Source organism: Dendropsophus ebraccatus, chromosome 3 (genome assembly GCF_027789765.1).
Source record: "Dendropsophus ebraccatus isolate aDenEbr1 chromosome 3, aDenEbr1.pat, whole genome shotgun sequence".
Classification (NCBI taxonomy): Eukaryota; Metazoa; Chordata; class Amphibia; order Anura; family Hylidae; genus Dendropsophus; species Dendropsophus ebraccatus.
In genome coordinates this window covers 6,644,687-6,659,284 of record NC_091456.1, presented here as the reverse complement: position 1 = coordinate 6,659,284, position 14,598 = coordinate 6,644,687, and the positions used below count along the sequence as shown (strand labels likewise).

At 40.6% G+C, this 14,598-nt stretch overlaps 1 protein-coding gene across 2 annotated transcripts in view; it reads right to left on the bottom strand.

Moving 5' to 3' along the window:
• Positions 1–214: 214 nt before the first annotated feature.
• The window catches only part of CMKLR1 (chemerin chemokine-like receptor 1), a 40,529-nt gene continuing 26,145 nt past the window's right edge, over positions 215–14,598 (bottom strand). For both annotated transcript variants that reach the window (XM_069963969.1, XM_069963970.1), the window contains exons 3-4: positions 5,070–5,112; positions 215–3,268 (exon numbers count right to left, since the gene is read on the bottom strand). In XM_069963969.1, the coding sequence (XP_069820070.1) occupies positions 2,156–3,265 (1,110 nt within the window). In that variant the 5' untranslated portion in view covers positions 3,266–3,268; positions 5,070–5,112 and the 3' untranslated portion in view covers positions 215–2,155. The remainder of the gene's footprint in view (positions 3,269–5,069; positions 5,113–14,598) is intronic.

Here is a 14,598-nt window from a genome sequence, read left to right as displayed (position 1 = left end):
TGGATAATTATATGTAGATCTCTGTAATGTCTGACTTTTGTCTATGTATGTCCCGTCCCCCCCCCCCAGAATTGTAAAATGCTCTATAGAAAAGAGGCCTGGGCAAGCTACAGGACAACTATCTTCTAAATAAGTAATGGAAATCGTTTTTTCTTCTTAAACACAAATGAAATACAATTAGTAAATAATAAAATAATGTCCAGTATATGAATACTTCCAGAGTAGCAGTTGGTACATTTTATTAATAGTAATATTTAAAACATATAGAAAACGGTAATTGTAATCATAAACACATTAAAATCATAGAAAACAATAACAAAAAGTGGTGTAAAGTGCTAAAGATCAGTTTTTTATTCCTTGATGAGTAAGAATGTAAATGTCTATGAATATATCGGCATCACTGATTGGAGAATGTCATACTGAAGAGGAACCCCGACATACTTACATGCAGAAGAACACTGATAATGTTTAGGTTAAAAGTTGTTTCTAGTGCAACTCCATTAATAAGTAAAGTTATTTTACGGCCATTGTGTGGCCTCTCATGCTTTCCACTATGCAAACTCTCTGCTCTTTTCTCGCCACTGCCCGACCTCCTGTCTGGTGTAAATTCTGTGATGTTCCTGCTGTATGATCTAACTGGGATTTTATCCAACTCCTCCCCCCTCCTCCCATGTGGCAGGGGTTATAGTTAAGAAGGTGTAGCGGGAGGAAGATGTAGTTGTGTGACATCCCAGCTAGAGTGTACAGCAGGAACAGAAATTTGATTGCAGACTGTACATCTTACAGGAAGTAGAACAATGGAGAACACAGATCCGACTGACATCAGGAGCAGGAGGAAAGCAGAAAGACCGCAGAAAGGTAGTACAATAATTATCAAGATATGTTTATTTATTAGACAGCTAAAACCAGGTTTCATCATCAGAAATCCCCTTTAAGTTTTTACAATGAAAGGCAGATTTTGGACACAAAATAAAATTGAGATTTGGGCCACAATGTGCACAATTTTTTTTAATAATTATAAATATGTTGTGACTTTTGTTGTTGTTTTGTTGTGACAAAAACATAAAAAATTACTCTGTACCCACAATACCACTTGTATCTTTGGATAGCTGCTCTTAATCCAAGATCTGTCCTCGGGTCTGTTCGGCAGGTGGTGCAGTTATTGTCCTAAAAAACTACTTTTATACTTGCAGCCCTGTGTCAAATTGGCGTGGCCTAAAGTGTCTGTGCCCCAGGCCTGTCCCTCCTCCCCGCCCTCCTCATAATTAGGAATGCCCCCAGGCAGGATTTCTCCTATTCATCACCTGTCTGAACACTGCACATGTGCTGGATCGTTAAGGCCTATGTGCAGACAAGTGATGAATAATGGTAAAGAGGTTGGAGAGGAGGGACGGAGAGGCGTTGCAGGCCTAGGGCTCAGACACTCTGGGCCACGCCAATTTGACACAGGGCTGCAAGTTTAAAAGTTGTTTTTTAGAACAATAACTGCATTGGTGTGCAATTAGGCTTCATTCACTTTAACAGAACTGAGATTTAAAACACGCACCCAAACTGGAGACAAGAGTGGTGCTGTTTCCGGAAGAAAGTGGCCATGTGTTTCTAATGCTGGATATCCCCTATAAGAAACTATTTCAGTCACTTTTAGTTATGTGAAACAAGGCAAAATAGTAAAAACTCTTCATACAAATATAAAAACCCATTTTACGCACTGGCTTTACTTGCATCATGTTCAACATAATTAAAAGAGAAGTCCCACCAACTTGGAAATCTTAGGGCAGGCAAGGGAGGTTAACTCACCCGCCCCCCGTGTCTTGTGGCGCGGCCGGGGTCCCGTTTGCCACTGCCAGATGTCATCTTCTGCAGGGAACCGTGATGTACCTGGCTCCTGCACCAGAAATATCATAGCGAAGCTGAGCGCTGTCCCATCTCAGTCACTGATTGGCCGAGCAGGCAACCAGTCAGCCAGGGTCGTGATGTTGCTGGTAGCAGAGCTGCACAACCCCAGCTGTGATGCTACAAGGCCCAGGGACGGGTGACTTTGACTGTTAGTTATTTTCACACCCACCCCCGCTTGCCTACAGATTTCCAAGTTGGTCAGGCTTCTCCTTTAATAATACTATTTCTGGTTGAACTCCAAACATACTATATCCCCACACTATATCACCGACTCCCTTTCCGTCATCGATGAACGATGCGTTATGCTTCGAAAGCTGCTTCGTGTGTGTAAAGTATCCTCACTTAATGCATTGTCAAGTCTTGATAATATTGTCATCCTGAACCTCTTAAAATCTTGGCCCATAATGACATACAGTATGGGATTTATACAGCTATTGGCACAAGCGAGCGCAGTGACAATCGGTATGCCAGTCTTATACAAGGAATGTGGGAAAATCTCGTCATAAAATTCTAAAATGTGCAACACATGGTATGGTGACCAGCAGATGAAGAACGCCATGATAATAGTGAATATGATCTTAAAGGGCTTTCCAGATTTTGCCATCCGATTTTTCTTAAGCTTGAAGACGATAATAGAATAACTGATAGTAATAAGTACTAAAGGGATGAAAAATGCAAACACAAATCGGACAATGGTCATGGCGGCATGAATTTTTTTTCCATTATGGTAGCCAAACATGTTATAGTTGTTAAAACATACAGTGGTGTTGGTGTTGCTGTTGTTGTTTAATCCAGTTTCCCGAAAAATAAAAGAAGGGGTGCTAAGGAGCAATCCAACAATCCATGCTACCAGAGCCAGAAGACTGGCCAGTCTGGTGGAACGATGGTTCTGAGACCAAACAGGTAAGATGACACTTATACAACGATCCAAACTAATGGTGGTTAGAATCAGGATGCTGGTGTACATATTCAAGAACAGAACAAATGAGTTCAGCTTGCACATGGCTCGGCCAAAGATCCAGTGATGATCCATTGCCGTATAGACGATAGTCAGAGGTAAGAATAGAGAGAACAGGAAATCTGCCAATGCAAGATTAAACAACCAGATGGTGTTGACGGATTTCTTCATCTTGAATGCAATAATTGCAATCACAAGGCCGTTCCCAATGACTCCTAATACACACACTGCTGTATATATCAAGGACGATAGGATATGTAGTGAAGCTGCGCTCGTTTCATTCACACTCTCCGTATGATAGACATGTAAGGAGTCATTGTCAAGGTCATCATACGCGTCAAGGTCATCATACGCGTTGTCGCTATCATCATACGCGTAGTAGTCATCATAGATTTTAGAATCGATATTCATTGTCTGACAAAAGAAAATTAGATATTATTTCTAATATTATAAGTATTTGCTAATTTATTGGAGATAAACAAGATTACTTTCACTATATATTTACTTAAAAGGAACAGTTGCTTCTATAAAATATATTTGTCCCCACAATTATTAAAAAAAGAAATGTGTTGAAAACTTGAAGGGAATGTGTCACTTAAATTTTCTTCTACTGATTAGAGTTGGATACTAAAAGTTGTTATTTTACTCTAATCTTTTCTATTTTCTGACTTTAATTTTTTTATTTCACTTTTTGTACATTGTTATGGGGGGGCATATTGCCTGGGCTGTTCTTAACAGCATTTAGTGACATGCTTTACAGCAAGACTCCTGGACATAGAGGGCAATAGACAGACTCTGTCCCATTGAGATGAGTGTGAGACATTACTGAGCGGCTCTGTGACCTGTGAAGAGGTCATTGGGAGCCGCTATTGTCTACTCTATCTACTGGTGTCACATGACGCTGCAATACTGTACAGATCACTTTACAGCAGCCTCCTCTTATCAGCATAGACACAACAGGAAGTCTCAGCTTACTTTTAGCCCCAGTGGTGAGTATGAGAACTGCAAGATATAAGGATTATTTTAAAATCTAAATAGAAAATGGGAAATTAGAAAAAATGTCACAAAAAAATGTTTAACGTAAAAACATTATATAAATAGGAAGTCATTTTCTGATGACACGTTCCCTTTAAGTGCGCCTTCAGAATATACATTTTCTGCGCTTTAAGCGAATGCTTATGCCAGATTCTTTAGCACATTATCTAAAGAGAGAAATTTACACTCTTCAGAATTAATAAAGTCAGTCAGCGCGGTCATCTCCCCGTGCAGTCCATCAATATTTTCTCATAGACTTACATTGAGAATATTGACGGACTGCACAGCCAGCTGGGGAGTAGATCACGCTGACTCAATCTCTCCCCAGCTATATATTTTGATCAGAGTGAATCTCAGTTGTGAGACCAGCTAAAATCAATAACCTTTTATACATGATGACACGTCAAAAGATATTTTTTGTGACAGGTATGCTTTAAAGTGACTCTGTACCCACAATCTGACCCCCAAAAACCGCTTGTACCTTCGGATAGCTGCTTTTAATCCAAGATCTGTCCTGGGGTCCATTCGGCAGGTGAAGCAGTTATTGTCCTAAAAAACAACTTTTTAACTTGCAGCCCCGTGCCAAACTGACGTGGCCTAGAATGACTATGCATTAGACTGTCATAACCTCTGTCCCTCCTCCCCGCCCTCCTGATTATTAGGAATGCTCCAGACAGGTATTTTGCTATTCATCAGCTGTGAGAACACGGCACCTGTGCAGTTTCCACTGCAGAGGAATAGGAAAAATCCTGACAGTGACATTCCTAATGATGTGGAGGGTGGGGAGGAGGGACTGAGGGGTGGTGTAAAATTAGGGCACAGATACTCTAGGCCACGGCAGTTTGACACAGGGCTGCAAGTTTAAAAGAAGTTTTTTAGGACAATAACTGCATCACCTGCCAAATGGCCCCCAGGACAGATCTTGGATTAAAAGCAGCTATCCGAAGGTACAAGTGGTTTGGGGGGGTCAGATTGTGGGTACAAGCTAATGGTGCTTGGTGGGAGTGTGGAAACATAACTTAATTGTTCCAAGAAAAAAATCTAAGTTTTATTCTAGCAACAAATTAAATGTACTTCTTTAATTTTCAATGTGTCCTAAATGGAGTTAGAGTCTACTTGGTTGCTGTGGCCAACACAAAAACAACAATAATAGTAAAACAAAAGGAGAAAATGTACTCACTAATTCTGTGCAGCAGATGAATGGATCAGGCCACCTATCTCCTCTGCAATACAAAATGTATACATTAAAGTACTAAAATTAAAGCAAACTTGTCATTTTAAAATGTAATGTAATAATACAAGTAAAAAACAGCATGGTGTTAATAAATTTTATCTCATTACTGTGAATAATCCCTTGGGAGGGAAGGGGGACCACTTATTTTATTGGGAAAGACCACAGCTGAGCTTCCTCCCTTACTTCTCTGGTCAGTTAAAGCCATGACATAGTGCTGGTAAAAGTGCCCTGAACTAAACAGGCTAGGTGGGGACCATTTATAAAATAGATTACTATAGATGGCACGTAAAGGGGGATGGGGGGTTACCAAAGCCCTGGTGATATGTGAACACAAAATAATGAAACAGCAGCAGCATGCCACACTATGCACTGACCTAACTCTGTCGCAAAGATGATAAGGAAGCCTTGATTTACCTTTTATGGATGATCTAAAGATCATGCGGGCAGCCCTTCCTGCAGCTCCCTGCCCCCCCCCCCCCCCTGCTGTTGGTGAATGTAATAGCACCGACAGCGAGCAGGAAACGAGTAGCAAGCAAGCGCTGATCTGACAAGTCGAGGCTCACTTGCTCCTCCAGATTGGGCCAAGTAATAGGGCCCTAAAAAGGCTGACAGTATCACTCCAAAGGAGAATAATGTCCATTTTTATGCAAATAATAATACAGGGCAGAAATTAAAAACGACAGTCAAAGTCTATAATAAATCCCCAACGCGTAAGATGCCCTAAAATCCGCACTGACCTGCAATGTGCCCTAAAATCTGCACTGTTCCTATTAGCAATACTATATGTGAACTTGCTTTTGCAGACCCCTATTCACTTTCATTTCACTGTTCTTTATGATATATTGTATATTTCTGAGCACATTCCGGTAACCAAACATCACACACAATCAAACTTCTTGTTTCACAATCTATTTGCTAAACAAGAATTATCAATCACGTGTCACATTATTACTGGGAAGCTTTCCCCAGCGACCGCACGTTTTGCAACTATATTTATAAAATAAAATCTGATTTCAGATCCTTTTCTCGACAATGCGGCGTCCGCTATTTGCACAGGGTTTTATAGATACCACCTGCGTTCCTGAATATTAAACCGCCGGGAGACAATTCTGTCTGCTCAGGATAGAAGACATTGGATTTGTGAGGGTTAAATATTTAGCCTGAAGCAAGTGACATTCTAAAAAAAAAATCCATAGACCTAAGTTAATTAAGATGCTCGAGTAGTCAGAGGTAACCTTTGAGAACTGCTCATAGTACATGTATTATATTTTGGCCTTCTGCTTGTCATTTTGCTTCACATCTCATATTTTTCTCTATTGAGAAACGCTGCTCACATTTTATGAATCCTCGAATAACACAGATTGGGAAAATTGTGTCCTTGAGAGAAAAAAAAAGGAGCAGATATTGATAGATGAGCCAAAACGGGCAGGAAACGGGCCGCTATTTATCTCCACGTAGTAATAAAACAATTTCTTCTAATGTAGTGTGATGAAGGAATACTTAGCATTCTATTATTTTCTGGCCTTCAGATTAAGTGCGATTCTTAAATTAACAATATTTAGTTTAGCAATATCCCTGATCTTGGCCAAAAGCAAAGTTGGCATAGACATAGTAAAGTAAAAATTATAGATGAGAAAAGTAGCCGAAAACTTGTTTCGCAACGTTATCGAATTATGGGTCAAACTTGTTAAGAATTGCAAATCAAATGCAAAGGAATTTCAATAAAACAACCAAACTGTAGTATCTACAATAGAGGGATTATTACAGAGGTTGTTGTACAGTGTCAAAAAGTGGAAAATGACTATTTAAAAAAAAAATGTCAATCAGCCTGTCAATCACTCAATTTCCGCCATGGGCAGGAGTGGACGTTGATAGATCAGCGGAAGAAAAGTGGAAATCTTTCTAATAAAATTTTACACTTTGCAATCCCCCTTCAAGTACCCTTTCAGCTCCCCCTGTGTGGCAATCTTTGTCTCCCAAGTTATTTTAAGTGCCATCAATTTAAGTGTAAATTTAATTTTAATTATTTCAATTTAATTAATTGGTTTTAATTGAATTATAGTTTTAATTTCATTTAAATTTATTTAAAAAATTTTTAAAGTTTATTTTGAACATCCACTGCATTGGTTAATGAGCGGTGTAAAATGACAATTTCTCCAAGGACAGCAGTGGACATTGGTGGATCAGTGACATAACATCCGTTTTCTCCCAGGACAGCAGTAGATATTGGTAAATGAGCAGCATAAAATCTTACTTTCTCCCAGGACATAGGTAGAACGCTGAAGCCCCATCAGAGGCAATGGTCCTAGAAGGCTCAAGAACAAACACTGGGAGGTGGCAGCGGCAGCACTCTGACTTTCTTTGACCCTGAGGGGCCTAGCACAGACACCGGGAGGTGGCAGCGGCAGCACTCTGACTCTCTTCAACCCTGTGGGGCCTAGCACAGACAGTTAAGGATGTTAACTTTTACGGGATTTTCCTTTTTTTTATTTAAAAAAGACGAGAAAAGAAAGAAAGTTCCCAATAAATAGACACACATAGAACCTTTATTTTCTACCGTGTCAGTAAAGTATCTGTAATCAGACAGTTGAGCTGAATGGGCTATCCAACGGCCAAAAAATGGAAATGAAAACCTTATCAATTAGGATACACCTAAATAGACTGGAAAACCCAACCCGCAAACGTATAAACCATGAGATGGAGAATGGAATAGAGAAAAGCCCAGATTTAAGGCTTTACCCTGATTGTATTAAATAAAAGAGTGGCAAATTTCCCATCAACCTTAAGTTAGAGAAGATTTTCCCACTGTACTGGGAAAAATGAAAATATGACAGAAATAATGTGATCAAAAACCTTGCTTAATCTTGGCCTCTGGCTACACATACAAACTGGCCGCCTCCAGGAAGCGAATCACTTTATATAGAGGGTGATGTGGCAGAGACTGATCAGGAATGACTATGACAAGCTCAATAGACTGCAATGCAGATCAGCAATGCAATGTATTATTCCTGTTATCAGGTAATTAAATAGCGAAGTCACCAAGGTGGAACAGTAAAATAAAGTAAAAACACACAATAAAAATATTTAATAAAATGCATAAAATAATAAAATAAAAGTATAAAAGTACAGATTCAGTATCACAGTGTCAGTAATTAATTATTAATTATCACATGATAAAACCCAAACGGTGACGGCAGAAAATTCTAAGTTAGAAAAATCCTAATTTTGTTAATTTTCATGAAATGTGGACATTTTTCACATAAAAGTTTACTTTTATACTTTTATTTTTTGCACTTTATTAAATATTTTTAGTGTGTGTGTGTGTGTGTGTGTTTAATAAAGTGCATAAAATAAAAAATACATATTCAGGATCACAGTGTCAATAATTAATTACTAATTATCAGATAATTAAATCCACACGGTGACGGCAGAAAATTCTAAGTTAGAAAAATCCTAATTTAGTTTTTTTTTTTATCGCATTATGGAGTTATAACCAAATAAAGTAAGACAGGTCAGATTGGGCTCTGGTCCATATGACACTTTCCAGACCAGTCCTCAAGGGGTTAAGGGTGTTTTTTAGCCCCATAAAAAAATAAAAAGTAGATATAGGTAAAAATAGAAGATTAAGAAGTAATTTTATAGACTTCACTTCAGTAATGGTCTATTGTCCCGAAATGTGACCCTGACAGCCAATCACTGTCCCCAGTGGAGAGGTGCCGACCCTACTGACTCCACCGCTGCTGTCAGTGATTAGCTGTCACCGAGTAAACAAATACTGGACAAGGCTTGGACAAGGAAAGGCCCCAAAGGACAAGGATATATGAAAGCTGAATACAGTTTTGTGTTGTTGTTTTTACCTGTATTAATTACAAAAAACAAAGAGACAAGGTTATCAAGGAGAGGTGGTGCTTGTCATCAAGCTTCATCTGTGATAGTTCATGCCAGGTGACATCGTTTCGGCTAGACAGACATAAATACTTGACGTACCCTTCACACAAAGTTCCTATTTCACATGGCATCATGGTGGTCATTCGTCATGATAGTACTCATCCATTCCAATAAGCAGAAATAAATACATTTTGCTCAAGGTTCAGATAGAGGAGAATTATTTAGATAAATAATCCAGAGACACTGATGGACCAGGAGTAATTGTGATATATGGCAAAAATAACCGGTATCTGTGCTTCAATGTTTTGCTTGACCTCTCTTAGAAGACAGATGACCTGTATTACACACAGACTCACTGTGTTGATTTTCATAGCACGATCTTTGGCAGACTATACGGGAAAAACGTTGACTTTGCTCGCCGCCATTAATATAAAACATGAGATGGGGTAAAAGCCAGGGGTTTTTTTTTGTAATTCACATCACATCTTTATAATACCACAATCATTTAGTGATGGAAACAAGTTTTATCATTACATTCGCTAAAGTCGGTATCATTTCTAGCACCAGAAACCAACAATATCTCAAAATCAATTAATTTGATGTATATACATCTGAGGATGTGGTAGAAGCCTTGTATTAATTCTATGTTAAATGGATCAAATTCACGATCTCTCATCTCTGTTCATAAAAAAAGAGTTAGACATGTTAAAATTCAAGTTCCCGATCCTTCTCCCCCCGACATCTGCCCCAATCCTTCTCCCCCGACATCTGCCCCAATCCTTCTCCCCGACATCTGCCCCAATCCTTCTCCCCCCGACATCTGTCCCAATCCTTCTCCCCGACATCTGCCCCAATCCTTTTCTCCCTGACATCTGCCCCAATCCTTCTTCCCGACATCTGCCCCAATCCTTCACTCCCCGACATCTGCCCCAATCCTTCTCTCCCCGACATCTGCCCCAATCCTTCACTCCCCGACATCTGCCCCAATCCTTCTCTCCCCGACATCTGCCCTAATCCTTCTCCCCCAGACATCTGCCCCAATCCTTCTCCCTGACATCTGCCTCAATCCTTCTCCCCCCGACATCTGCCCCAATCCTTCACTCCCCGACATCTGCCCCAATCCTTCACTCCCCGACATCTGCCCCAATCCTTCTTCCCGACATCTGTCCCAATCCTTCTCCCTGACACCTGCCCCAATCCTTTTCTCCCCGACATCTGCCCCAATCCTTCTCCCCGACATCTGCCCCAATCCTTCTCCCCCGACATCTGCCCCAATCCTTCTCCCCCGACATCTGCCCCAATCCTTTTCTCCCCGACATCTGCCCCAATCCTTCACTCCCCGACATCTACCCCAATCCTTCTCCCCGACATCTGCCCCAATCCTTCACTCCCCGACATCTGCCCCAATCCTTTTCTCCCCGACATCTGCCCCAATCCTTCTCCCCGACATCTGCCCCAATCCTTTTCTCCCCGACATCTGCCCCAATCCTTCTCCCCGACATCTGCCCCAATCCTTCTCCCCTCGACATCTGCCCCAATCCTTCTCCCTGACAACTGCCCCAATCCTTCTCCCTGACAACTGCCCCAATCCTTCTCCCCCGACATCTGCCCCAATCCTTCTCCCCGACATCTGCCCCAATCCTTCTCCCCCCGACATCTGCCCTAATCCTTCTCCCCGACATCTGCCCCAATCCTTCTCCCTGACAACTGCCCCAATCCTTCTCCCCCGACATCTGCCCTAATCCTTCTCCCCCGACATCTGCCCCAATCCTTCTCCCCCGACATCTGCCCCAATCCTTCTCCCTGACATCTGCCCCAATCCTTCTCTCCCCGACATCTGCCCCAATCCTTCTCCCTGACATCTGCCCCAATCCTTCTCTCCCCGACATCTGCCCCAATCCTTCTCCCTGACATCTGCCCCAATCCTTCTTCCCGACATCTGTCCCAATCCTTCTCCCTGACATCTGCCCCAATCCTTCTCTCCCCGACATCTGCCCCAATCCTTCTCTCCCCGACATCTGCCCCAATCCTTCTCTCCCCGACATCTACCCCAATCCTATGTACCAGTCTGCCATGTTATGCCTGCCTATAGTATTCCTGTTTGTCACCCCCCGTCACTTGTATAGTGTTCTGGAATCAATGGCACTTTAAAAATAAATAAATAATAACTGATTTAGCAAAAAAATACACATCCTGTATACTGATCACCTAGGGGACTTAGCAGTGTATCTTGGCTCCCTAGATGCCTCTGCAGTCCACAGTGACCCCACCACCTAAGGAGTTTGAAAAGGTGTGGTAGAGGGGGGGTGGTGAGCTCTGTCAGCCTATCATTCCCGCTGCCAAGCACTTAAGATACTTTTAAATAAAAAAATAAATAAATAATAATAATAATAATAATAAAAAACTTTTGTCATGTATCATATAAAAAAAACTATAAAAAGAATTGGTATCACTTTGTCCAGAATGCTCCAGTTTTTACATTATAATGTTATTTATTCTGCATGGTGAACGCTGTCAAAGGAAAAAAAATGGCAACGTTTCTCCTCACCTACCAAAAAAACAATTAATAAGTCACAGTTCTGAAAAACGGCCGATGTTTGCATTGACTTTAATGCGACACATTTCTCTATGACAATTTGTTTTCATAAAAAAATTGTGAACATAGCCTTAAACATCACATCATATACATGAATGGTCAGGTACCTCTCCCCTTATTTTATAGCTCCACAACGTAACTTATAAATGTAGCCAGTTCTTCTATAAATATACATTGCTGATTATTGATTAGAGATGAGTGAACCTGGAGCATGTTTGGGTTCATCTGAGCCTGAACACTCAGCGTTTGATTATCAGTTGCTGAAGAAGTTGGATGCAGCCCTAAGACTGCCTGAAAACATGGATACAGATATAGGCTATGTTCACACAACGTAAGTTCCGTACTAATCATGGCCGTTGTTGCAACGGCCGTGATTAGTGCGGAACTTACGTTGTGCTGAAGGCTGAGAGAATACCAGCTGGAGTGAATACACTCTGGCAGGGATCCCTAACTGCGCCACGAGAAACTGACAAGTCAGTTTTCTGCGGCCGCTATTCATTGAACCCTGTCAGTTCACACAATGGAGCATGCGGCTCAGGCTGCATGCTCCTTTGTGTGCCGCAGAGAATTCAGATGTGGGCGTGCACGGATGCACCCGAATCCGAATTCAGCAGCTGTAAAGATTATCCGCCCAGTACTGCATGATGTTTTCATGATGTGACCTGGCTGGGTCACGGAACAGCCGGTCTCATACAAAGTGTGAACATAGCCATAGACCATAATTTGTATCCATGTTTTCCCGGACTCCCTAGGGCTGCATCCAACTTATGAAGCCAAATCAGATGCTGAGCATTCGGGCTTGGATGAACCCAAGTGTGCTCGACGTTCGCTCATCTCTATTAATGATGTGATGGTGGTTCTACAAAATGCTGGAAACAAATAATAATAATTACAATTATATATATTATATTTGTAGCTTTATTGACTTGACTGTAGCTAAAATAAAGCAACAAAACATACAAGGGGCAATATAACCATAAAATAACTTTACAAAGAAATTATTCATAGTATAACCACTTGTCCAGACAGTATGTCAGATGTTATAGTCAGAGAGGACAGGTTGGGGGATGTTTATATTGTTGGCAATAAAACCCTGTGTGAGTCAGGACTATGAAATCGCTGTTGCATTGCTAGAACCACTTATACAGCCTCATTAAGCAGGAACATTACACATCAGCTGTTGTAGCGACGCAGACCTGCTGATATGGTTACTTCTAATGCATCATCAGACTTAATATCTCGCTCCCATCAGTTGTTGCCTTGGCCACAGAAAAATGTTTTTTCTTTATGTTTTTTACCTGATTTACAACTTTTAGTAAGTGGTCTTGTACTGTCCGTATCGGCCTGTCCGCAGAGCCTTACACTATTTTCAAGGAAGTACTTAGAATAACATCTAATAAAAACAACCCCCCTCATAAAATATTCAATACATTTCCCTTCCCTTTATCTATAAAAATCTGAACAATAAAATTCTTTCTTTTTAATTTATCCCGCATTTTGAACGCTGAAAAAAAAAAGGCAAAAAAAAAAGTTTGACTTCCTGTATCTTGTTATTCCGCTAACCAGGAAAACAGTAAAATATAAAAATAAAAAGTCAAACATGGTACCAATAAAAAGTTAACTTTTCCAGCAAAAAATTAAATTAAAATGTCAATGGAAAAATAAAAAGGCTATATCACATGGGAGGCGACCATGGAGAAATGGGGGGGGGGGGCAGGACAACGACTTGGGCAATAAGGCCCAGAATGTGGGACAGGAAAGGGCTAAGCAAATTTAACAGTTTCCCTTCTGTCAGAACTAACGGCAAAAACTAACAGCAGGAGACTAATTGTTGGAATCTCTTCCATAGCACACAGAACTCTGAGATTAAAGCAAATTTAAAATCTTTAATTAACATGTAAATTAGGTGTTATGGTGCACTGGGGGTGGGATTACTACGTTATAGAACGGCACCTCAGTTTTTATGAAGGGGGTGGGGCAGCAGGGCAGTGAGATTGGTGCACGGAGGGCGGGCATCGGTTACGGCGGTCCATGCGTGAATACCGTAAATGTCGACACTTAATAAGAAAAAATAAATAAAAGCTGCAGACCTAATTAAATAGAATGACGCCACATTATACATATTGACGTATGTAGAAAAAAAAGGAACCTAAAAAAAACTAAAAATGCATTCCTTTCAGAATAGAAGGAAGCGGTGATTTTTAAACCGGATTTTCTTGAGCTTTGAAACCTAAACCACATCGCTCACTGAGGTCGTCTTACACATTAACACTAAATCTACATGAAATTTAAAAGCTAAAGTAAAAAAGTGAAAGTAAAATAAAGAATATAAAACTGAATTTAAAAAATCTATAAAATTGGTTTGAGCCCACTTATGCCGCGGACCAATAAACTGTGTATACTGAGATATAATGCAGTGTACTATATGTTCTCACAATGTCTTTTTTTAAATAAAATAATAAAATAATGATTACTATTTATAAATTTATGGCCGTTATTAACAAACATCGACCGTTTTCACCATATATTGCTGTATCTGCCGTCATCTAGTCTCGTATATAGTGATGGGTTGTCTTTTGATTCTCACTTTTTTGTGGTTTCTGCCATTTTTAGCCACAAGACTTCCTCTCGTTGTACTGTCATACCATCAGAGCAAAATATCTGCAGTTTTACTGATACTGAACCAAAGACAGAGGGAAGTCTGCAAATAATTTTTGTAAAATGAAGCATTATGTAATTTTCCTATATCAATTCTTTACAGTTCTTAAAACATTGCTATTTCCTCAGGCCTCGTCCACACATCAGTTTTTCTCCTGGGAGTTCAGAAATCCGGATGAGCGATGTCCTGGGGAAATCATCCACTTTGGGTCATAAACCCCAGGCTGGAGCCAGCATAGACATTGTCAGACTATGCTTCAGTAAAAATGGACGGCACGCAGATGGTGCCGCCGTATGTCGTTCATTTAGAACAAACCTTATGACTTCTGTTGA